This window comes from Vanessa tameamea, chromosome 9 (genome assembly GCF_037043105.1).
Source record: "Vanessa tameamea isolate UH-Manoa-2023 chromosome 9, ilVanTame1 primary haplotype, whole genome shotgun sequence".
Taxonomy (NCBI): Eukaryota; Metazoa; Arthropoda; class Insecta; order Lepidoptera; family Nymphalidae; genus Vanessa; species Vanessa tameamea.
Window position 1 is genome coordinate 7,673,272 of NC_087317.1, and position 24,155 is coordinate 7,697,426.

The 24,155-nt window shown below is 32.8% G+C and overlaps 1 protein-coding gene across 2 annotated transcripts; it reads left to right on the forward strand.

Moving 5' to 3' along the window:
• Positions 1-1,384: 1,384 nt before the first annotated feature.
• Positions 1,385-24,013, forward strand: LOC113395005 (mitochondrial uncoupling protein 4). Of its 2 annotated transcripts, none has more exons than XM_026632512.2 (7): positions 1,385-1,700; positions 7,967-8,116; positions 9,515-9,591; positions 11,796-11,991; positions 13,417-13,593; positions 13,867-14,089; positions 22,805-24,013. In XM_026632512.2, the coding sequence occupies exons 2-7, from the start codon at positions 8,014-8,016 to the stop codon at positions 22,977-22,979; spliced, it is 951 nt and encodes a 316-aa protein (XP_026488297.1). In that variant the 5' UTR covers positions 1,385-1,700; positions 7,967-8,013; the 3' UTR covers positions 22,980-24,013. The 2 variants fall into 2 exon arrangements, with proteins under 2 accessions (XP_026488297.1, XP_026488298.1); XM_026632513.2 differs by lacking the exon at positions 1,385-1,700 and adding an exon at positions 3,781-3,917.
• The last annotated feature ends 142 nt before the right edge of the window (positions 24,014-24,155 follow it).

The following is a 24,155-nucleotide window of genomic DNA, read 5'->3' on the forward strand; positions in this document are numbered from 1 at the left end:
TGAAATTAAAGGTTTTGGTCGATAAACTTTATAAGTATGAGGTCCACTGAAAAAATACTTTTTACTTTGTATGCTGCACCAGAATTTGATGAATAATTAAATTAATTGTTTGAAGTTGATATCATATTTTTCACTCAACATATTATGCAAGACGAGAGAAATACATGTTTGCGTTATATGCTTAAACATGCTCGTAAATGCTATGAACTTACACGTTCTAAAAACTCATTTGAGCTATGGCGGCTAGGGACATGACCTCTCAGTCCCTATGGTTGGAAGCGCATGAAATGTTTACAATTTCTTACAGCACGAATGTCTATGGACAGTTACTGGTGACCACTTCCCATCAGGTTGTTCATTTGCTCGTCCGTCAAAAAATGGTATAAAAAACATATTTAAAGGTGTTTTTTATTGTTTGAATTCGCTTTTAAACATTATTTCTGCTGGGTATAGTTATTTATTTTGTTTTTAATATTCAGTCTTGATTACATGTTACATACAGTGCAAGCGACGCGTCCCATCTGGCGTTGGCAGATCGAACGATATAATAGCCCTATTGGCTATGGAATGATAAACAAGTTTATGTTCCATAGTCTTGTATGAAAAAATCAAACCTAGTTTATTGTCACGACATGCTTAGCAGCTAAATGAGACTAACAAATAAATTTATTTTTAAGGACTTAATAAAATAGTATATTTAATATATTTTGACTGCCTCGTTGGTCTAGTGGCTTGATATACGGCTACAGGTCTGGGGTCTGGGTTCAAGTCTCAGGTAGGGCCGATAAAAATATATTGAATTTTTCTGTCCAAAGCTTCTTAATAACAGCCCAGGGTCTAAAAGTTGTTAGTACACTCCCGTGCTTCGAAAATAATATAAAGCCGTTGGTCCTGGGTCGTGTCGGATTTTCCGTCCCATCGGATTATGAGAGTGAGGGAATAGAGAGTGCACCTGTGTTTGCGCACACACTCATGCACCTGCGTAGTAGTCGTAGTCCGAAATCGATCAGGACGAAATCTCGTATTAATATTACATATGGCGACTATGTCGGAGAATTATGTTGTAATATCATAATAATATAGTGAATAAACACTTGAAAGAGACTCAATTGTATTAATTCTCCCAAGGAAAAAAATGTATAAAGAAGTAAGGACGATCCTAAGAATTAATGAATGAATATAAAATAAAATTATATAAAAAATTCGTTTACATCACACTAGCTCACGATTTGTTGAGGTGAACGATATCAATGAAAGTTTTACGGGAGTTCTCTTGAATGAAATGACGTCAACGAATAGTAGGCGGCTATACTATATAGTACAATTGTACATATAGATAATTGAGGTCTTTCTTTTGGCGTCGGATATTCTACGGTGCTTGAATAGAATAGTTACAAGTCGGTAGCGATGTGAGTCGGACGCCAGCTGCTGTCCGCTTCTTGTCTTCGCGCTCTTTCGCGCCGCGAGCGGCTGACGACTGCGAATTTGGGACAAGCACGAGTACTTTGCACCCTTTCTGACTCACTCGTAATCGTATCAGCCATCCTCTTCAGAATTTTCATTCTAATCGTGATATAATAATATAGCTTGTCATTGATGTAATCAGTTCAATGTTTACATTACGCCCGTATCAAGCTATGAAAATTCATTACGTTCTCATAAATCAGTCGTTCCGGTGATTCAGTTAGTGTTTTACAAAGGTAGGTGACTAATGATCGATTTTATACACAACATATATTTATATCAACCAACCGTACTTAATGACATTTTAATTTGCATATTTTTTTATTTAGTTTTAAGATTTTATGTATTTCGGCAACTGATATATTCTTAATTTAAAAATTCTGAACGAAAATTGTATGTAATAATATTATTTTTAAATAATAAAAATATTCATTATTTGTAATCGCACAATTGAAGTTTCTTTATAGACCTATATATATTTATATTTATTTACAAAGTTATGAAATAAACTAAAACAAAGAACAGCTGATCCTCAAGGGTCAATAAACGTTTTACGAACCGTAATGCGGCATTTGTCGATAGGCATTGACCGCCACTATAAATATCTCATATGATGTTTTCGATTCGATTCCAGATCAAACATCAAACTATTTTTTTAACTTGAAATACTTACATACCTTCTTTATTAAGAATAGTGTGATGATGAATGTTCTTATATACCTAGATGTATGAAATATATGTACCTTACAAAATACTATTTTTATGTCAGTTCTTGTACATGTAGACCATATCATTTGATTAATAAATAAAATTATATGATATAAATATACTCTACAGCACTTCAGGTTTAATATACCTTTCTACCAGTGATTTTTTTTAGAATTTTACCATTAGTTCTGTTATTAGTTCCAGCGATTACCCCCTCCCTACATACAAACAAATACCTCTTATAATATTTGTATAGATTGATTAGTTTGATAGAAAGCATTAATTTCTTAAAAATGTTATGGAAGTACCTCTTACAGATAATGAAGTTGACGTTTTTTTCTTTTTAAACAATATTGCAGTTAAATATAAACACTATTTTTAAAAGAAGTTACGAGAAAGGATATTGTTTGAAACAACTCATGCAGTTCCATAATTGAAGTTAAGTGAGACACCTAGTATTTAAAAATAAATACTCTTTCGTATTTTATCGTTTTAGTTAGTCTAGCCGAGTTTAGAGCCTAGTTTGTGCGTGAAGGTATAATATCATCTACAACGTAAATTGATGGCGCACTTAATTTAGAGGTGTTCTGAGAACAGATATTGCGAAATTTTGCATTTAATGTGGCCGTTGCACTTCTTTAATGCTCAGTCTGGCACTACATTCTGTTATTTGATGCACAACAATAGGAAGAATTTCATCTGTAATTACCTATTTGGATAGAATACCAATCTCAAAATCCTCAACTTCGGAGAATGGACTCGCTTAATGTTGTTCACAAGGGTTATTAATTTATATTTGAGATTAGATAGTAGTCGGAGATATATACCCTGTACATATGTATATGACCTTAACCATCAACGATAACTAACTATGATATAATAGATTCGGATATTTGAAATTTTGTGTGTTGATAAATTTTACGGAGCTTATCACCAAAGGTAAAATTTATATCATTATAATTCAACGGTTCAAGACTTCAAGTAACGCCCTAAACAATAATCAAATACGAGTTATAATAATATTTGAATACAACAGACAATATTATTACAATGCATAGCGCTTATACAATCTTTGTTTAGCCAAGATTATCATTAGACTCGATCAACAGCCTAGAATTACGTAATTTAATGCTCAGTAATCTAGAGCGTTAATTTTATTTTCATAGTTTACACAATTATTCTTATTAAAAAATGGAACTTTAATATTTGATATAATAAAACCTCTTTAAAAGTTAAATAATTATTTATAATTGTCACAAGTATGTTAAATAGTGAAAACGCATTGAATTAGGTAACTATATAAAGTAAGAAGTGGTCTACTGTAGTACAGAAAAAAATCGGCTTGTTGTCTATGGGACTATAAAATGGGACTGAAAATTATTTTATTTTCTTTTTTATAGAAAAAAATACCAAGACATAAACCATAGTTCCATTAATTTACCTTAAATTGTGCCTGTATTAAATATAAAACAGTCTAATAATGTTATAGTTTTTATTAAATTAGAAAAAAATTCTGTTTGTGTAGCATAATTTCGCTATTTTAATTTGAAACGTATTTTTAGAACGTTCAATTAGCGATAATTTAGAATGGGTACATAGTACAATAAAATCGCGTGCATCGTCATTTTTACTCTTCGTGCCTGTGTAACAACATAACTTGTATTATTTATTATCAAAATTGAAAATATAACCAAGTGAATTCATATATATAAAAAACATAGTGTGTGTTTTCAAATTAAAGAATGGTATGTTATTTAAAGCATTTATCGCCCAATATATAAATTTAATAGTAAAGTTTTGATTGTATTTCCGAAAAATCCAAACCTCCAGTAAATTTAGACTTTTATTATCTTACATAGATGTGCCGATCACGTATAAACGTGTAAAGAAATCCGAAAATTTGATTTTATGAATTCTCTTAAATCTTTCTTTTAAAGACATTTTTTTATGGATTTTATGAAGTATTGATCACATAGAAAAACGTTACCTACAAAAGTTGTGGTTTACTTTAAAAAAAGTAATTTAAGACTTATTTGTATATATTATACCATACCTACTATTTTTGTTCATATATTATTTTTTTAAGATTACGAGGCTTCTGCCCCCCGGTGTCTCAATAGGTAATTGTAATATCAAACAAAAATGCAGCAAAGATAAGGCAAATTTCCAAATACCGATATGACGAAATAATATAACGATTTTGATAAAAATATATTAACCTATTTGCGTCTATTTCCATTCGAAATTATATTTTGCTATGCTTAGAAAAATGTTAACCTTTTCTAATACAGTCGTAATTTTACATGCCTCAGCTCCCTCGAGTCTGTGTAATATTCGAAATTTGGCTTACTTCCAGAATAGTCAGGCTTTAAGATACTATAGGAGCGAGCCAAATCTCAGAATATATTTTTGTTGCTATCATTATTGGGTCCCAGTTATAAATCATCAATATTAAATAAAAAGGGATTTACTAATGTTTTTTAAACATGATGTTCATTCATTTTACCTGAGTATTTACAATTTTTTCTCGAGAATATTTATAGTATTAAAACAATGATTCATATGGTTAGATAAATAAGATAAAACAAGTGATTTTATCTAAATCCATCAATTAAACTACTTGAATTAATATTATCACAGTTGGGTTCTTAAGTAATATTAAAAGCTTATATACTTATGTGATATTATGTAAACCTTTCATTCAATTATTTTTTTCTGTAAAATTTTTTCATTAATGTATAGATGATAAAAACTAATTTATTAACATGACTTTAAAACAGTTAATTTTGCTTCACCTTGTTTAAAAGTAACGGAGGATTATCGGGAAGGCACGGAGAATAGAATCACTATGTTGATCGACAGATTGAAGAAAATGATCCCTCTATTGATGGTCTAAAATTTAAATTCCCTGATTTTGGTTTATTCCATTTTCGTGGTCGACAGCAACAATATCCATATGTTAAATATCACTTATATCTTTTATAATATTGATATAAGTAGCTGTTGTGTAACGATGAATGCATAATCTTCTGGTTCAATTTAGTTTGTCTATGAATAAATAAATAAATTTATATAAATAAAATTATATAATATGAATAATTAAATAAATAAATCTTCATTTCATTTCAAATCACTGATATTATATTAGTTTATAATGATGTATATATATATAATTTGATAGTTTTAATTATATAATATATATTATTATGTGTATGTTATTGGGATGTAGTTGTGTGTACCTTAATATAAATATCCTAATGTTATCATTATTATCTCGTCTTTAATATCTGCACTTACCTGTTTCTTTCTAAGCTTTTATCACCAAAGGTTGTCTGTGAGAGATCGCTATAAGCTATAAGATCGCCTTTTGCGCACCATTTGTTATTTTTTGTTTCTCTTATATTTACTCATAGGTTGTGCAATAACGCATTTAAATAAATAAATCATAAGTCTTCATATCATTAATATTAACAAGGCTTATTGTTATTTGTATAATATTTATTATTAAATATTCAACTAATTATGTTTTCATACCTCCGCAATATTTATAATACTTAATAGATTTTTAGACGTATATAAATAAATGTCATACATATATTTACGTGCTATACGAAATTGGGATAATCGTAAAGGTAGAAATAATGTAATGGATTATTAATTGCAATAAAACCAAGTTGTTAAGTTGTAAAAAAAGTTCTTTATAAAATACGTTACACATGTACCATGATATATTGAGTCGGTTCCAATATACCGATAAAACATATGAACGTCAATTCCTTATCGGTGACTATTTCTAATCAGTAATTGATTCTTAAAGTATATTGATGTTAAATGGTAACGATTCTTGGACATTGCACTCGGTTAGGTTAGTGTAGGTTAGCTGTCTGGACTTTGAAAGAGAAATATTATGTTAAGACATTTATTTACCTCAAGTGTATTGTTACGACGATCATTATAATATTTTAATTTAAATAAACATTTGTATGTAAATTACCTCTATGTTATAGTATCAAAGTAGTAAATTATTTATTAAAACAGGGCCGGCTTTCCTCGACAATGTAATTTTCGGTATACCTCTTAATTTACTTGGTGGTAGGAATTTATACAATCCTATCTAGGTAGGTACCACCTACTCATTATAAATTCTACCGCCAAACAACAATACTTAATAGGATTGTTGTTTTCCGGTTTAAATGGAGGTGAGGCAGTGTGACTACAGGCACTAGGGACATAACATCCAAGATCCCAAAGTTGGTGGCACACTCATAGTGTCTATGAGCGATGGTGATTACACACCATCAGGTATCCCATTTGCCCGTTTGATATCGCTTATCTATATCATCGAAAAAATATATCTTTAAACCTGTAAAATTGCTTATCTACAACATTAGATGGATACTGAATGTACAGCCCCACTGCTAGGGCTGTTAAACTTTTAAATAGCTTCCCACTTTGTTGTCGAGATGTAGACATATTTTGTGATCCCTTTTATACTATATTCAAACAATTCTATATATTCCAGAATTTTAAAGATGTTTTGTAGTTCCTAAATAGATTTAAGCTTATTTTGTTTACTTTTTTTTTACTAAATTTTATTTCATTCGTACTTAGTAGTATGTTTTAGAAAAATTAGTAAGAATATTTAAAAAATTGTTAAGTAATTAGTGTAGATATAAGCGACTTGGTGTAATAACTGTAATGCTTATATTTTTCAAATAAAGATTATTTTTATAATTATAATAAATGTTAACAGGAAAAGTGGATATTGTGGTAGATCAAGGATACTTGGAAAAAATTCGTTTGCGGTTAACGAGAGATACACATGTTCCGAGGTGACGTTTGAATGTGCGGAAATTGAACAAGCAACCTGAGTTGTAGCTGGCTCACCGCTAGGAAATTACTTGTTTTGTTTTCTTCAACTGTATTTATATAGTCATGCTCTTAAATGTATCAGAATACCCGAAAATTATTTATTATTTATAAAGCGTGTATTTAATTAGAGCAACTATGCTAATCACGTTCTACTAATTTGATTTAACTTTAGTAATTAATATTAAAATCGCAATGGATACAATCAGCTTCAGTATTCACTAAAGCATAAAATACTTGTGGTTACTGCGCTAGAATGAAATCTTCCTTTAGAATAGAAGCCATTGTTAATGAAATTGTATAGAAGTAAACGTAAGCGTTCTGAGTTTTATTGTTTGCTCATGAGCTATTATCGTATGAGACGGAAGTAACAAACAAAATTAATGTGTCACTTTGGTTCGATATTTAAACGAACATAAGCGATCCGTTTAAAAGTAATCGAATATCTGTCTATTGAAGAGATGGGTTACGGGTTATCGATGAAGTCGCCTTGACTTTTACTTATCAATACATATGTGATGGTATACGTTACGGACTCGAATCGATATTTCCGATCATGCAAACCACCAGTATTAAAGAGAGCTTCAAATAATTTATACACTTTTTTTTCTTTTACTTTGTTGAAGATAAGAAACTCCTTATCAACGCCTGTATTCATGTACGTTTTTAATGTAAATGTTGGTTTTCTTTGTACAATCATTTATGTTATTTTTATCAGGCCGTTTGCTTGTGATTATAGCAAGCACGACCGACCAGGAATGAAGAAATAATACAATGTGTTTAGTATTTCCTTATCGTTTACGTGATAACATGACCTTGAACAAAACTAGTTTTTTTTTAGACTGGCCTTCCTCAGAAATAAAATGTAAGCGATGACAATGCTTGTCTTAACGTGTTAAAAATAAAGGCCTTGTTTTGTTTATAGATATTATGGATACTGGAGAGTTTGTAATAAGGTGATAAATAATCAAAATGCCTGTGCTTCGTAACGCTGACCACCCCGCCTCTAAAGGCACCGACTCCCTACCAGCTCGCTATGGTGTTGCTGTGCTTGGGGCTTGGGCCGCGGAGTCAGGTAAGCAAAAACTATTACATATGTTTTATTTGATTATCATTTATTTCAAAAGAAGAAAATGAAATTAACGCTTGTCACGTCAATAGTAAAATATAAAGCGGTTGGAACAGCGAAGTGCATCTATTATATAATATTACCTCTGAATCACGCTACATAATCCGGTATAAGTTTTATGTATATTGGTTTAGTAATTATTACACTAAGACATTATAAAAAAACAGTTTATTATAAAAAAAATTACATTAACAGCCTGTAAATTTCCCACTGCTGGGCTAAGGCCTCCTTTACCTTTGAGAAGAAGGTTTGGAGCATATTTCACCACGCTGCTTCAATGCGGGTTGGTGGAATACACATGTGGCAGAATTTCGTTGAAATTAGACACCGCAGAGCACGAGATGAATTATAAACACAAATTAAGCACATGAAAATTCAGTGGTGCTTGCCTGGGTTTGAACCCACAATCGTCGGTTAAGATGCACGCGTTCTAACCACTGGGCCAATTCGCCTCATAATAAACAGTATAGATAGACATTTAGAGCACAGTTTGTTTCTTTATTGTTTAAATTACAATTTGGCCAATCGTTACATTCATTTTATTTAGTTATAATGTAGGATGTACACGATTTAAATTTGAGATGGATCTTAAATGTACTACTGAATTTCTGATATATCATTTTTTATTTGAAAAAATCTAACTCTTAATTTTTTTACCGATAAATGGGTAAATTAAAAAAAAATTACCATTCATTACCTTCAAAACTTCTCTATAAGAAGAGAGGAGGCATTTGCTTAGTTGCTAGGGTATTTACGATACTTAAGATCTTGACTGGTATTGGTAAACAGCTAAGACAAGTACTATGTACTTATTCCAAATAACTTTAAACCTTCTTTAAAAGAAGTAGGCAGTTCCCTCACTTGGCTTTAAGTCTTTTACCATTGTCCACATTTAATCCGTCGCTCTCAGATATCAAGATTCAAGACGTTCTTAAGATTGTCTTTCACAAGCTCTCAGTTAATACTTTTAGCTCAAATCGTAGTTACATTATACCAGCAATAAAACATAACTTATTTTTTATTGTTAAATTGTAAATAAATGTAGTAACCTCGGAATATGTTATAAATATTATTGTTTACACAAAGACATAGCATCTTAGTTACCAAGGTTCGTGGGGCATTGAAGATGCAAGGGATGGTTAATATTTTTGGCAGTTCCAATGTCTATGTACATGAGGTGACCACTCGACACGTGACAATCAAGTGGCCCATTTGCTAGTCTGCTAACCAAATTGAAAAAAAGAGGTTTTATACTTAGATCCAATGAAAATACACAATGCAGATGTTATATAGTTACGTATTTAATCAATTTAAGGTATTTAATTATACTTATTGCATTTTTAGCTACATATCCGTTCGACTTAACAAAGACAAGGCTACAAATACAGTCCGAGGTAGCCGCAGCGAAGCATGGATACACGGTAAGCAATGCAACTACTTTTTTTTAATGGCAGTGTACTACATTAGCCACGTTTGTATCAATAAAGCTTTTGGTTTGGTTTGTAGAAAGTGAGACGCTTATTATAGCAAAAAATTATATTATTTTTACTTATTGGCTGAACCTTCATACATTACAAAGATGGAATTGGTATAGTTGATCTCTTTTTTTATAGCAGAATTACCATTGATTATAATAATATGATGATGGAATGTCGATCATGTCCTAACCGATTTCGGTCACGGATTGAGCAGGAGATATTAAAGTAGGTACCGACGCAAGTGCGCGTGCAAACGCAGGTGTACTCTCTATTCCATCACTTTCTTAATCCGATGTGACGTTAATCCGACACGACCGATGAGAGTTTACGCCCAGTAACAACGGCGGTCTATTTTCCATCGGGATACCTACTACTGAAATTAATTTATCGACATTTAATTGATTTTTAATTGATTTGATCTGAGGTTTGAAATCAGGACCTCGAGATCGTAATAAGCTAGTTACTAAAACAACGAGGCAATGCGGTAGTTTATTGGCTACATAATTTTACACTATGACCTTTAGGAGCGGAGCAGTTGTAATAACGTTAACTTATCTAGCAAACTCGTGTATGTACTAATCATGTTTATAAACAAGACATATAATCCAAATTAAAACGCTTGAGTCCTCCGAATACGGCTCGTTAACCTGTAAGTACCGACGTGCAGTCTCAGAGGCCCCGATAGGTACTCGACTTGCTAGTTTAGTCCTTTCTCTTCACGATACCGATCCCAGCTATTCAGTAGCTGCATGGTTAGTGCCCACATTGATGTCAGAAACGGCAATGTTGTAGTCGCGGATGTATTTGGTGAGTAATTACCCTTTGAAATTCCGACGCGGCCTCACAGGCCTCATGTCGTTACTTACGTAAGTTTTTTGTTTTATTTATTTTTTGAGTAAACTGTTATTTTGAGAGATATTATGAACTATGGATACACCAAGAACTTCCGGCAGTAAACGAAACGAAAAGTTATGCGACAGATTAAAAAGAAATAAAAGAGAAATATCTCCAGAATTTTAAATCCCCAGAATTTTTTAACTTTATTTGGTTTTACGAAGGATACAACGATATTGTCTCATGTTGCCCAGAAAGGAATAGCTCTCATTTTAGCTTCATCAATGTTTCATAATGAAAGAACAAACACACTCAAGGGAGCCAGAAATTATATATTTTCATAATTCTACGAAAGTCGGTGTAGACGAAATAGATAAGAAATGCTCTGTGTATACTTGCAGTCACCGATCAAGACGACGATCATGATCATTTTTTACTGGATTTTAGCTATTAGTTGCGTCGATTCTCATATTTTACATGATGTACTCGTGGGACGACACCCTGATAGAGGATCGTTTATAAAAAAAATATCTCGACAGTTGGTATTAGAGCGTGAACTTAGAATGAAATCATTCTAAGTTCACGCTATGCCCAACTGGGATTCTTGGTTCTGATAAGCCAGAAAAGTGTGAAGATGAAGCTGAGGAAGTCAAGACACAAAAAACTTATCTTCCATGGCAACCTGGAATCAAACGAAAAACGACTGATACATGTTATTCGTGCATTAATAACGTTTGTTTGTAGTGCGCGAAATAAGTGTCCCCTGACTGTGCTTAAAATTTAGCGAGTAGTTGAACTGTGGATATTTTTGTTTTCGGAAGGTTTATTTTCCTAGATTATTTTTTATCTAAGAGTTATATTAGTCGTAAGTGAGAAATACTATTTTTTGTTTTTCTGCAAGAAGTATTTTTTTTATCGAATGGTCTGATTTTTTTCCCAAAATTTAAGCCAAATATTATTATAGGGTTGTACTCAAACATTTAATTAAGTTGATTTTCTTTCTATACTTAAATTTTCTTAAAACTCTTCATTTTTCATCATAATGCAAGGACAAATATTCAACTCCTACTTTTCTTAAAAAAAACTGATATTATGGCCTCACATCGGTACTAACGTTACAAAAAATGCACGTCGGTGCTTAAAGGTTAATATAATATTAACATAAATTTTATTTAAGTAAGCAATTAGAGTGTAATTGTTTATGTCGGAACGGATCAAGATTTTATTTAAATTACAAAAAATTGAAACGCATATGAAACGAAAACAATTAGCAGAATATAAATATGTTAAAAGAATTCCGTAATCTGTCACAGATGGAGAATCACGGAATGATAAAAACGGCTCTGGGCATTGCGAAGCAGGAAGGTATTTCGAAGCTATGGAGTGGGCTCATGCCAATGTTCCAACGTCACGCCATCTACTCGGGCAGTCGGTTGATTATTTACGAACACTTCCGTAATGCATTTAAAGACACAAATGGGAAGGTGTCTCTGGGAGCTGCTTCAATGGGTGAGTGGAAACAATATAACGATTAAGGGTACAGAACTCGTCATTACAATTAACAAATCGACCAAAGGCAAATTTTTTATTATTTCCGTCGCAAATGCGTTGTGTTTATAATTTACATATTTATCAGCATTTAATATAGGTTGTTAGTTGTTACATATTTATAGAGTAACTTGTGGCTTACAATGTTGTTATGTTGTACCTACTTTATAAATTTTAAATGCGAAGATATGATAATTATAAAACAAACATTTTTATTTCTAACAGTTCAAAGTTCTGTTAGTTAATTGAATATGAATATAAATAAAAGTTTGTAAAAGAAAACAAATAAAAACAAAATATGTACTAGTTGTAATGAAGTGTGTATTTATATCGTTATCTACGATAAGAGGTATAGTTTGTTAACCCCGTTTCGTGAAGGACGTTCTAATAATGTAATATATATGCATATCTAAACACGTGGAACGACTAGTTCACTAGACTAGTGACTAGTCTACGAGCTAGTATCTATAAGTCAGCGATCCGCCAGGCTTCGAATGGGTGGTATTTATTAATAAAGAAAATGAGACGTGCGCTTAGAAAATATAGGTATTCATTATTCAATACGAGAAACATGAATAATATACAAATTAGTTTGTGTAATTTATTAATTATAAATACAAATTTGGGTAATTTTAATTGTTAAAAGTGAAAATTTAATTTAAACAGTCAGTTTCGCCACTCGTTTCGCAGAGAATGATTTTTTTTGTTTATCACATATCTTGTAAATTATTCATCAGAATGATAGAGTGGTAAAGTCTATTTTAATCTGTACTAAATGTGACTACCGAGGTGACTTAAACATTTATTTTAATACGGATTAATAATAAATGGGAGGAAATGGCTTTTCATATAATCTATACTTTTTGACTAATCTGTAATAGATAGAAATAGTTATTATGAGAGAAGCTAGACTTTTAAAATCCTTTTTAAGATCTACAATATTCTAGGACACTGTGTTGGTACATTTAGTAAAGTTTAGCTCGTGTTATCCATGTTAGTGTTTTTTTTTTTGGATAAAATATTTACAAATTATGTGTGCTCGTTTATTGTTCTTTGTATTAGTGAAAAAAGTATCCTCTTAACTTAACCGCATTTAATATATAGTACGGAGTATCCTACTTTTTATTGGTATAGAAATGATTTTCAACACATTACTCTTTAAGTATTTTAATAAATATTTTTTATGCAACAGTATGAAGGGTACTTCGTGCTCCATCGCAAACTATAACACGCCAAATTTATGGCAGGAACTATATAGTGTAGTGGTAGTGTGGTTTAGTTTACTAAATGTGAAATTTACACTAGTCAAAACTGATATATTTTTTAAATGCTTACATTATTGTGCCAAAAATATAATGTATAAATAATATGAATGAAGTTCTGCAGGCGGTCTGGTGGCAGGATCTCTGGCACAATTGATCGCGTCACCGACGGATCTGGTGAAAGTGCAAATGCAAGCAGAAGGTCGACGGGTACTGCAAGGAAAGCCGCGGCGCTTTGCCAATTGTAGGCAGGCTTATACGATGCTGTATGCAGAGGCTGGTATTTTAGGTTTTTGGAGAGGTAAGTTTTTTGATAAAAGTTTAAGCTTCTTTACTGCATATTGTATTTCTTCATATTTAACGTGGAGGTGATATTTTTTTTTCTGTGGCCTGATTTCAATTGTTAATAATGGTAAAATTTTATACTTTACAGCATGTGTATGATACTACGGAGATGTATCACACTAATTCACGTGTAATAATAATTAAGATAATAATGTATTTATTTCAAAATCTTATAACAACTTTTTCAAATGTTATACTATGTTTTATTAAGTGAACTTATTGAAAACAGGTGCAATACCAAATGTTCAACGCGCGGCACTCGTCAATATGGGTGATTTGGTCGCTTACGACTACAGCAAGCAGTTCCTAATACGTGAGTTCGGTATGGCGGATACCGCACTCGTGCATGCCGCGGCCGCCTTCGCCGCCGGCTTCGTGGCAGCCGTCATGGGCACTCCGGCGGACGTACTTAAAACACGTCTTATGAACCAGCCAGTGGGACCGGATGGAAGGTATTATTTTATTGTTTTAAATAGGTGTGTGGACGGTCAAAATGATCACCTGATAGTAAGGGGACCCATAGACATTGGCGCTGCAAGAATTATTAATCATTCCTTACGACATCAATACGCCGCCAAAGATGAGATGTTGCACCATAGAATAGAATAGAATATTTTATTATGGACAGGAAATTTTACCAATTGTTTTTGATATTATGTTTGAAATTATAAATTTTAGAGGACGAAAGTATGTTAACGTGTAGGTATATAAATGAAATTTAAATATGTGTAAATTTCATTGCAGTTCATTGACATAATCTCTGAAATTAAATGGTGGAAAAATACTGGCTTTCTTGCCGGTTCTCGGTAGAATCTACTTTCCGAACCGGTGGTAGCTTTACATTGAAATCAATACTGTACGTGACGTTTCGATTTTAATTTGCTTTTATGAGCCTACTTGAATAAAAATATTTTTATTTGATTTGATATATTGATCTATGAGGATGCTCAGGGAACGGATTATAATTCATTGTTCTTAGGACATGATAATTGGTAGGTACATTTTACTAAATATTTTAATCATCCAATGAGAAAGTGAGAACATTTGCATTGACCGAATGTAAACATATTTAAAAATATTTACTTTTATAATAATTCTGACTTCTTCTATTATTGTGTAACATATATTTTTCAATTATAAAGTGAAGCCCCGTTGCTTTTTTGGCTTTAGTATGGTTTCACACATCATGATTAACTAAAAGGCAATAATTACTTCGAATACTTACAGCGTATCAAGCCTTAGACCGGCGACCTACATTTATGAAATCAATATTGCTATTCATGTTAGCTTCGACACTATTCATTTATCATCCACGATATAATCGCGCGCACTGAATATATCAATAATTGAGCTTACTGTTAATATTTAGTTTATTTGGAGGGACTCTAAAAATAAAAAATAAAAATATACGATGCGATTTTTTTCATCTGGGCGTGGATGGCTAAATCCGTATCTCCTTTAAATAGTAAAACATACTTAAAGAAGTCTCGGGTGAAATTTTGAAAATAAATTGAAATTGCATCATTAGAATTTTGAAAAATCAGTATTATCTTAACTAGGAATTTGACCAATCGATTTTGAAAAAAAAAACAACTTGTAGACACGATACAATTTCTTGATCTCATCTAGGATATTTAATTAATATGAAACTCTTACTTATTACATGACTTCGGAATAATAATAAATATTCTTTATTCCAGGCAATTTCAAACCCATAAGATACACAAAACATACATTAAAATTTAAAAATAATAAAAGAGTAACTTTAAGTCTTTTCTCTCTCTTTTTAGATAGACGATATGGAATACAGAGGACAGAATTCTGTTGTTACTTATGGCAACTCTGCTGTAGAATGAGACTCTGAGTTTCTGTAGTAGCGCGGCAAAACCTGCAACTCTGCTCTCGGCGAACATGTCAGTCGCACTACCGCCAGGGCAAGTTCATCATCACCCGGAATGCATAATATTGTACATGAAGAGTGTTATACGCACTCCTCTTGTACCGGTACCAGAGTTGGCTGGTGTATAACGACTGACAGTATGCCTTGAACAGCGTTACCTTCACTTGTTTAGAGCAGTGGTAGAAACGTTTGGCTAGCATATTACTTCTACAGGCTATACTGCGCCTCTGTCGTTCCAAATCGTCATCATCCGATAAATTATCTGGTACAATATGCCCCAGATATTTAAATTTGGTAACAATTTTTAACACTGTTCCACATAAACTTATCGGTAGTATTATATCAGGGCCTCTCTTATATTTAAATATCATAACTTCCGTTTTCTTTACATTGTATGTTAGGTGGTGTCTAGTTGCATACTTCTCACATATATTTATTAATTGCCTAATGCCGTTGACCGACGGACTAAGCAGCACCATGTCGTCCGCATAACTAAGGTTATTAACGCGCACTCCACCGACCTGGCATCCGACTCTGGTGCTGCTCAGTTCCTCGTTCAGCTCGTTTATGTACAGATTGAATAAGACCGGCGACGTCAGACCGCCCTGCCTAACTCCATTTGTTAGCCTATACGTCTCTGACAGAGTATTATTCCACTTCACTTGATTTACTTGATTGGCATACCAGTATTCCAAAATATTTACTATTTTAGTTGGTACTTTTGTTTTCCTTAATTTGTCCCATAGTATAGTATAATTTATTTCATTTTTATTTTATTTTCATTTAATTGACACTATCTAATTTTATTTTTAAACATTCTTTTGCTATGTTATATACATTACCCTGCGTAGGACGCTCATAAAAGTTCCACAAGTGATAGTATTGCCTAGCTATAGAGTGGCAATCTTTAACATGATGGTTCCAACCAATGACTGGTTTTTTGTTGTTACGTATTTTGCCCTGATATGACTGCTTCACAGCTTTTTTTATACTGTTTACTATCTGCTTATAATATGTATCAATTAAATTATGTTGATGATGATAATCATTGCATGAAGCTACTTTACAGGTGATAGTGGGCCACTCATACGAATCCAAATACTTAAAACATAAGTTTGCATAATTACATTTCTGTTCCCGATTCCTAGCACCCCATATCACTCTATTAATTGAGTGACTGTATGATTTATCTATCTTTGGTATTAACATATCAATATTGCATTTAATGATAATAGGGAAATGATCTGAATAATATAGATCATTTGAAATATAAATACTATTAACAATATTTAAACCAGCCTCAGTAACAATACAGTGATCTAACCAGCTCGTGGTGCCGTGCGCGTCACTTAGATACGTAAATGAATTCGATGATGTGCCTAGCAAGGCAAGATCGGCACACACCCAACTCTGGTAATTACAGAAATCTAACATCTTACCTCCGAATAAGCTACTTGAGCGCGATACATCCGCATTGAAATCACCAAGCACTAACACTGTTTCAGTATCGTTCGTTTCGATAACCGCACTAATGACACCCAAACATTCCGTAAACAAAGGTAGATTGTCCGCGTCCTCCGTAGGCATATATATCGACATTACTATGAAGCTGCGTCCGGCGGTAAGCTGAATACACACAGCCGCGACGCGCGTCGATATGGTGTCGATTGGTCTTACATTCGGAAACACAGACTTTTTCCATAATATTGTTACTCCCCCGTAAGGTCTTCCTTTTAGTACGCCTGTCGTGGTATCTACCGCTGAAACTCCGTTACTGGAAAAATCGGGATGACTTTTGTCCAGACAACCCAGGTCTTCTGGAAGTAGCCAATGCTCCTGGAGTGCAATAATGTTATGTTCGTCACATAGGTCGGTAATATGGTTAACACATCGTTTTATAGATCTACAGTTAAAAGAGACCATGCTTGTTCTCATTATTAGGTTTAGGTTTGTTGTCGTTCTTATAAAACTTGCGTTTAAACGTGATTTTCTATATTCTACTCCACACGGCCAGAACTCAGCGCTAAGAAAAACGCTTTCCTGGTTCTTGTTTAATCGTAACTTTAAATGAGGTAAATAGTCTCTTTATATTGAACAAGTTTTTCAACCTTTATGACCGTGTGTCCACAATCTTTAATAAAATCGTAGATGTCGTTTTCCGTGGTATGTTTATCAAATCGAGAGGCGTATATGTAAGATAATTTGGGCACTATTTTAAGTTTATTAGAGGTAAATATAGCTTTACCCTGCTGATTGGGGTTTTGTTGTCTGTATAAGTCTTTTTCTTCTTCTTCTTGTTCACGACAGTCGTAAAACTATCATCAAAATTTATTTCATCCAAGGTATTATCTATTAGTTCCGTCGTTTTCACAAGGCTATCAGTTCGTCGCTTGTATTGAGTCTTATTGGAACTTCGCAATTCGGTAGGCTTAGGAGTGATAGTTATATCGTTCTCGGTGCGATCAGCTGATGGGGTCACTCGGTTACGAGCGAGCGAGCGCACGTGCAGCGATTGTATTGCGGGCGCGGGGGGCGGCTCTCGTACAGAAGCAGTGGCAGGCGCAGCGTTGCCGCTCTGCGCGGGCGTGAGGAACGGCAACGGTGTCGACGATGGTACGCAACACGGTGCATGCGTGTTGGTCGCTGCTGGTTGCCGCGAAGACAAAGCACTCGGGACGCGCTTGGCTTCGTTATTTGAAAACAAGCCGTTGCAAGATTTTGCGCCAATTTGTTGCTCACTTTGTGTCTGATATTGAATGGTTTTAATGTTTTCTATCTGTTGCTGTAATTGAAACAACTCAGATGCTTTAACGTAATCTGTTTGAATACAGTGGATGTTTCGTTTAAGCACTAAAATATCTTTAGTAGGATCCTTACGTTCACGTAGTCGAATGTCACCGGTGGAAGACGGTGAAGATTTTTCGCCACGAAGGTGGGTAGTGAAGCGGGCTCGGTTTCTTTTAGAACTTTAATAATATCCTGTAATAAACGCTTGTTCTTCCCGTCCCCTTTTCTTGAAGAACGACAGTTTGCTGCTTCGAAGAGAATGGTTTTAGCAGTAGAAATGTCCGCGTCTTTAAAGTTAGATTCACATATCTGCACCAAACTTATTTCGTCCATGATATCAATTTTACATTGTAAAAAGCACAGTAATTCGTTTATAACTAGATTATTGCACTGATTCGACAACGACATTTTATTATTTCGTTAATTAGGCGGGTAGGTAGTACAGGTGCGTTGACGCACAACCGCACGCGGAAGCGGCGCGATGCAGATGAAATAATAAAAAATGTATAAAGAAAATTTTAGAGAAGAAATATTAATAATTCATTTCACCTCACGTTTTTACAGAGATTACAAATAATTAGTACCTAATACGCAACTGTAAATTATAACGAAAAGAAAATAATAAGGAGGTCCGGATTAAGCATGTCGCATTTACGAGTTTTCGGATTGATGGTGCGTTTCTTCGGGTGGCGTCACGGGTTTGCTACTATCTTAACACCCCGATGGTTGGGCCGCCTATACGGCCCTCAACCTAGAGAGATTTTCTCGGTACAAAGAACCTCTCTAATCTCATAGAGACTTACGACGGGAGGAGTAGGTGTGCATAGAACCGACGTCAGCATAGGCGTCCTTCTCACGCTCCCGCTACCTCTACCGCTCCCTATCGTCCTTCCGCGAGATTGTCATTTCGCCGTTTGACAACTCTCGCTAAAGAGCATGACGTTAATCACGCTTGGCACCGCAAGGTCTCTGCTGAGTCTCTAACCCAGGGCATCCGTCTAGGGGCCTCTTACCTTATTCTAACTTCCTGAAATATATATTGTTTTTAGCAATATTTATTCCGTTTTTTATGTCATATCCGTAGGCGGACTGGCAAATGGGCTACCTACTGGTAAATGGTCAGCACTGCCATGTCCATAGACATTGCGACAAGTAATATTAATCAATACTCATATTGTATATTTTTAAATAGTTTATTATTTAGCTTCACTATTTTTTTAACAATAAAATTTAGAACAGTTTACTTCAATGTTTCGCCTGTCTAGGGGGCCACTCTAGCCGATGCGGGGTCATAGATAATCCGGCCCTGGCAATAAGTCTTTTCGATTCCCTTGGGAACCCTTTTATTATATTATAAAAGAAAAAATATTTACTAGAGAGTAATCTCAGCATGAACGAGTGCATTCTAACAATACTATTGGTATATCATATATGTTATTTTTAAATAGCCGTTAGTATATCTCTATAAGGGAATCATATTCACCGTCTATAGTGGTGCAAAGCTGGCAAAGTATAATCTGTGGCCTGGTGCTAACATCAATATCAATCACCCTAATCGGAATAGAAATAGAATAGATCTCTTTTTGTTTTATAGAATATGCCTTATTAGCACAATTTTTTTTTATATATTTTTGCCAAACAGCAAAATTTGATTTACTTTTCTCTGAATAATGTACTTTAGCAATTTTTGCTGCCGGCCATATATAATTACGTTAAAAATAAGAATTCTATAGAAATGTCTTCCACGGGTAATAATAATATTAGGTCAATACTTTTATCTTTTGTAGGTCAATTAAATACTGTGCTGGTATTATTTAATAAAAGAATTATTTGATCTATTTTATAACGCAGTGAATCCTTGTCAATATAAATTACACGTTAATTTAACATTCTAAGAAAGTTCAAGTGTTTCAACTAACAGCAGATTACGGAGATTATTTATAACAAAATAAAAAGGTAAAGGTATTGTTATAATAATGTATTGTTACTGGCTAGGTACAGAAGAAATATGATTGTGTGTAATCACACACACTTTTTGTATATCGATGTCTTTGAAAATTACAATACTATATTTCGTGTAAAGTTTTTCTTCGATTTTGCAAAATGAGTAGAATTTCAGTTATTTCATTCATAATACAAATACAATGAATAAGAAATAGATATATGTATATTACTGCGAAGTGTTTTGATGTAACTAATCGGTACGTACCGATGCAGTAAGTAGGTTGGTGCGTTCAAAGCGCGGTCGAGGTCAAACAACGGGGTCAAAGTCGGGACCCGCGCACGCTCAGTGTAACTCCTTTCCCTTTCGTTTCAAATATTCCTGATCTACCGTGTCATCATCACCATATAAAGAAACCTTATATAATACCTTATATAATATAACAAACATTAAAACTTTCCAGCAATAATATGAATATTAAATCTATTAAGTATATATGCAAAATAACACTAACTCACTCGTCACGTGAACTCCGAACTTGAAATTTTGTATAGTCACTACTTTCGAGGCGTAGAAGCTCACTAAAAATTACTTTTGGAAATTTCAATTTTTAGGGGGCATATGGCTGTGATCATTTTGTATGCACTCGTACCTAAATGTCCATAACCATGCGAAATCGGGGCGAACAATAGTTACTCATATAATTTATACATGTACAAAGAACACTGTTTCATCATGAAATATATTAATATAATAAGAAGTAGATTGAGTCAGCTTGCGGTTTTGTAATTGTGGGTGAATACTATGAGAATTTTAACAAAGGTTTTCTTTGTAGTCTCAAATATCATATGAATATTTAAGCTTTACCGCCACATCTGTCGGACAGGCGCGGATTTAGGGTGAGGTCATGACTGCCCTGACTAATTATATTTATATCTTTTTAATAGTTTATGAACGTATATTACTACTGTTAAGAATATTCCCCATTAATTATAAGCGTAATAATTGTCTATGGGATTGCCTTATTATTTAAATAATCATTAGTCAAACCGACTTAGCTCGACAAACACGACACAAAACTATTAAATATCAGTCTAAACCAATGGAACATACTCGCGGCTAAACTACAATAATAATAATAATCTAAATAAATGATCCTTTTAAAAGTAAGACCTCTTAGTCGTAGGTTGCTCATACTGCCCAGGGAAAGAGTACTAACAAATTGTCACATTGCCGTTTTTCTAGTCTACTAACATAACGAACCAGTTGCGGTTCGGACTATGGATGGATTCCGATCCATCCATGCGTCGGTCCTTGGGCAGAGTCCATCATATTCCGATATGATCGGGTTCATATCATAACCGATTTAAAAAAGTAGTATCAACCCTCAGTTACGATTAAGATTAATTTTATTTTGAGTAGGAATAGTCGAAGCTGGATCAGAATAGATTCAGGAACGTTCGACAGAAAATTTGATATTAAATATAGTAAATGATTAATTGTCTAAATTCAAATGTGCTAGTACTCAAAATGCCTACGCAATTTATCTCTCTATATTCTATTCCAATCGAAGGATTAAAGATTTTATGATAAATATATTTATGATACCTTAGATTTACACATTATATGAGAATTGTTAATTGCTCTGCTATAGTATGACTGTATGGCAGTTCTTGATAATATATATTTCATAATACTACACTGTTCCTAATAAAAATAAAACTACTAAATATAACTACTTATAAAAATTTAATATTAGGTCCAAACTTTGTTGACATCAAAAAAGGATATCATAGATTATTCAAGCTCTCAACAAATGTCGTCAGTCATTTTTTTTAGTCCTTCTGAGGTTGGAAAAAGCTATAGGTAGGATAAATGTGCTCTTAATATAAATGTGACATATTGTTAATAATAACAGCAAATCAGTTATATCAATAATTATTTATCACTTTCGAGACGTTCAACCTTATGCCCTTAGAAGCTGAATAATCGCGTTTTCCTTATTTAGGTCTTATATCTTGCAGGAATACGTTTGAGTATTGCGGCAGAATTGTGATAGTAGTCGTAACTAAGTATTAGTTAAGATAAAAACATAGCTATTAATTATTATTTATATGCAAACAAAATCGTACATGTAACATATAGGTCATAGTCCTAACTAATTAGAATAAAATACTCCTATCTAGAGGGCGAACCAGGCTATAAGCTTATGACCGAAGTTTATAAGAAAAATTCAAAATATTCTTTATTCGAGTAGGCTCATAAATGCACTTTTGAATTATCATATTAGTGTTCTTTGTTAATAGGCCAAGTTAAAAATAACTGTGTAATCTTATTATAGAAACGAATACCGAGTCCCAAAATTCAGTAATACATCCTATAAACTGTTAATATACAAGATCATCTCATATCTAATTAAATCTTTAATAATAATCATACCAACCGTGGGCTAAAGGCTAATCAGATTTTTATTTTACTGCAGTCTTAAGTTTTAAGCTACAATTATGCATTGAATGTTTAAGTTTAATTGTATTTCAGAGGCACGCTTTATCGTGGAATGATTGACTGTCTTAAGCAATCTGTGAAAAATGAAGGAATATTCTCGCTGTACAAAGGGTTTCTTCCACTGTGGATGCGGCTCGGTCCTTGGGCTTTAATCAACTGGGTAGCGTTTGAAAACATAATGCTTGCCATCGGAGGCCATACGTTTTAAATACCAAAATTTATTTAGCTTGAATGTTTATGGGTTTTGTATAATCGTTACCAATTAAGAAGCTATGATATGCTTATAAACACAAAAAAAATATTTATAATTGTTAATTTATTTTTAAAATAAAATATATGTTTGTAATGGATCAAAAAGTCAATAATGAAAAGACATTTATTTAAGGTATCAAGTAAAATTATAATTTTAAAGGTAATTTAATAAAGGTACTTATTTATTTAAAACATTTTTTTTGGCGAAATCTTTTTGACGACAATTACTCAACGATGACTCAAAAAAATATATACTATAAATCCGGGGCCAGACATTCGATACCAACTCTGTAAATGTCAAATTTAAGTAGTATAGTATATTAAGTAATAGAAAGTGATCAATATGCATTGTGTTCTTATGGCATCGAATACATTTAGGAAATATTTAAAAATATTCAAATTGTTTAAAAGTGCAAATATTTCATTTTTATAAATGTTTAAGTATTAAGAGTACATATGTAGTACAGACTCATAATAATTCAAATTTCGACGACCAAGACAACCGACTTGAATTGAATAATTTATTACATTCAAAAATTAATGTTTAAGAATAGAACACAAATTTACTATAATATATCATCCATATTTAATATTTATGCTAAATTTGTAATTTTCTTTTTTACAATGTACATAATGGCTGACGTACTTTTGTTTTTTACTTACAAATTGATGTGGCACGTCATTATATAGCAATATATTATGTAATGTGTTAGCCTTAACCAAATCACCCATTTTATACAGATATATATATATTTATATAACATTCTATATAAACGTGTGTACCTGGTTTAATGTTATTATATCAATCAGCACAAAGTGTATACGTGAATGGTAATATTTCTTGACGTAATACAAGTGTTTGTATGGGAAATAGTTAATTTATACGAGAATTGGAATATAGTTGAAAATGTTGGTTGCTAAAATCTGTAATAAAAATGTGATGTTATTCGTAGTATTTCATAGAAATATTAAATTATTTATTGTTAAAAATACAGTGTTTTATTTATTTCATACTCGATTATACAAACAAATTAAACGTATTCTTTATTTTTCTCTAAATTTTTATTGAGGAGAAAAGAAAATGTTCAAAATTATTTTTTAACAACTTTAAGAACTTGTATATTTTTTTATC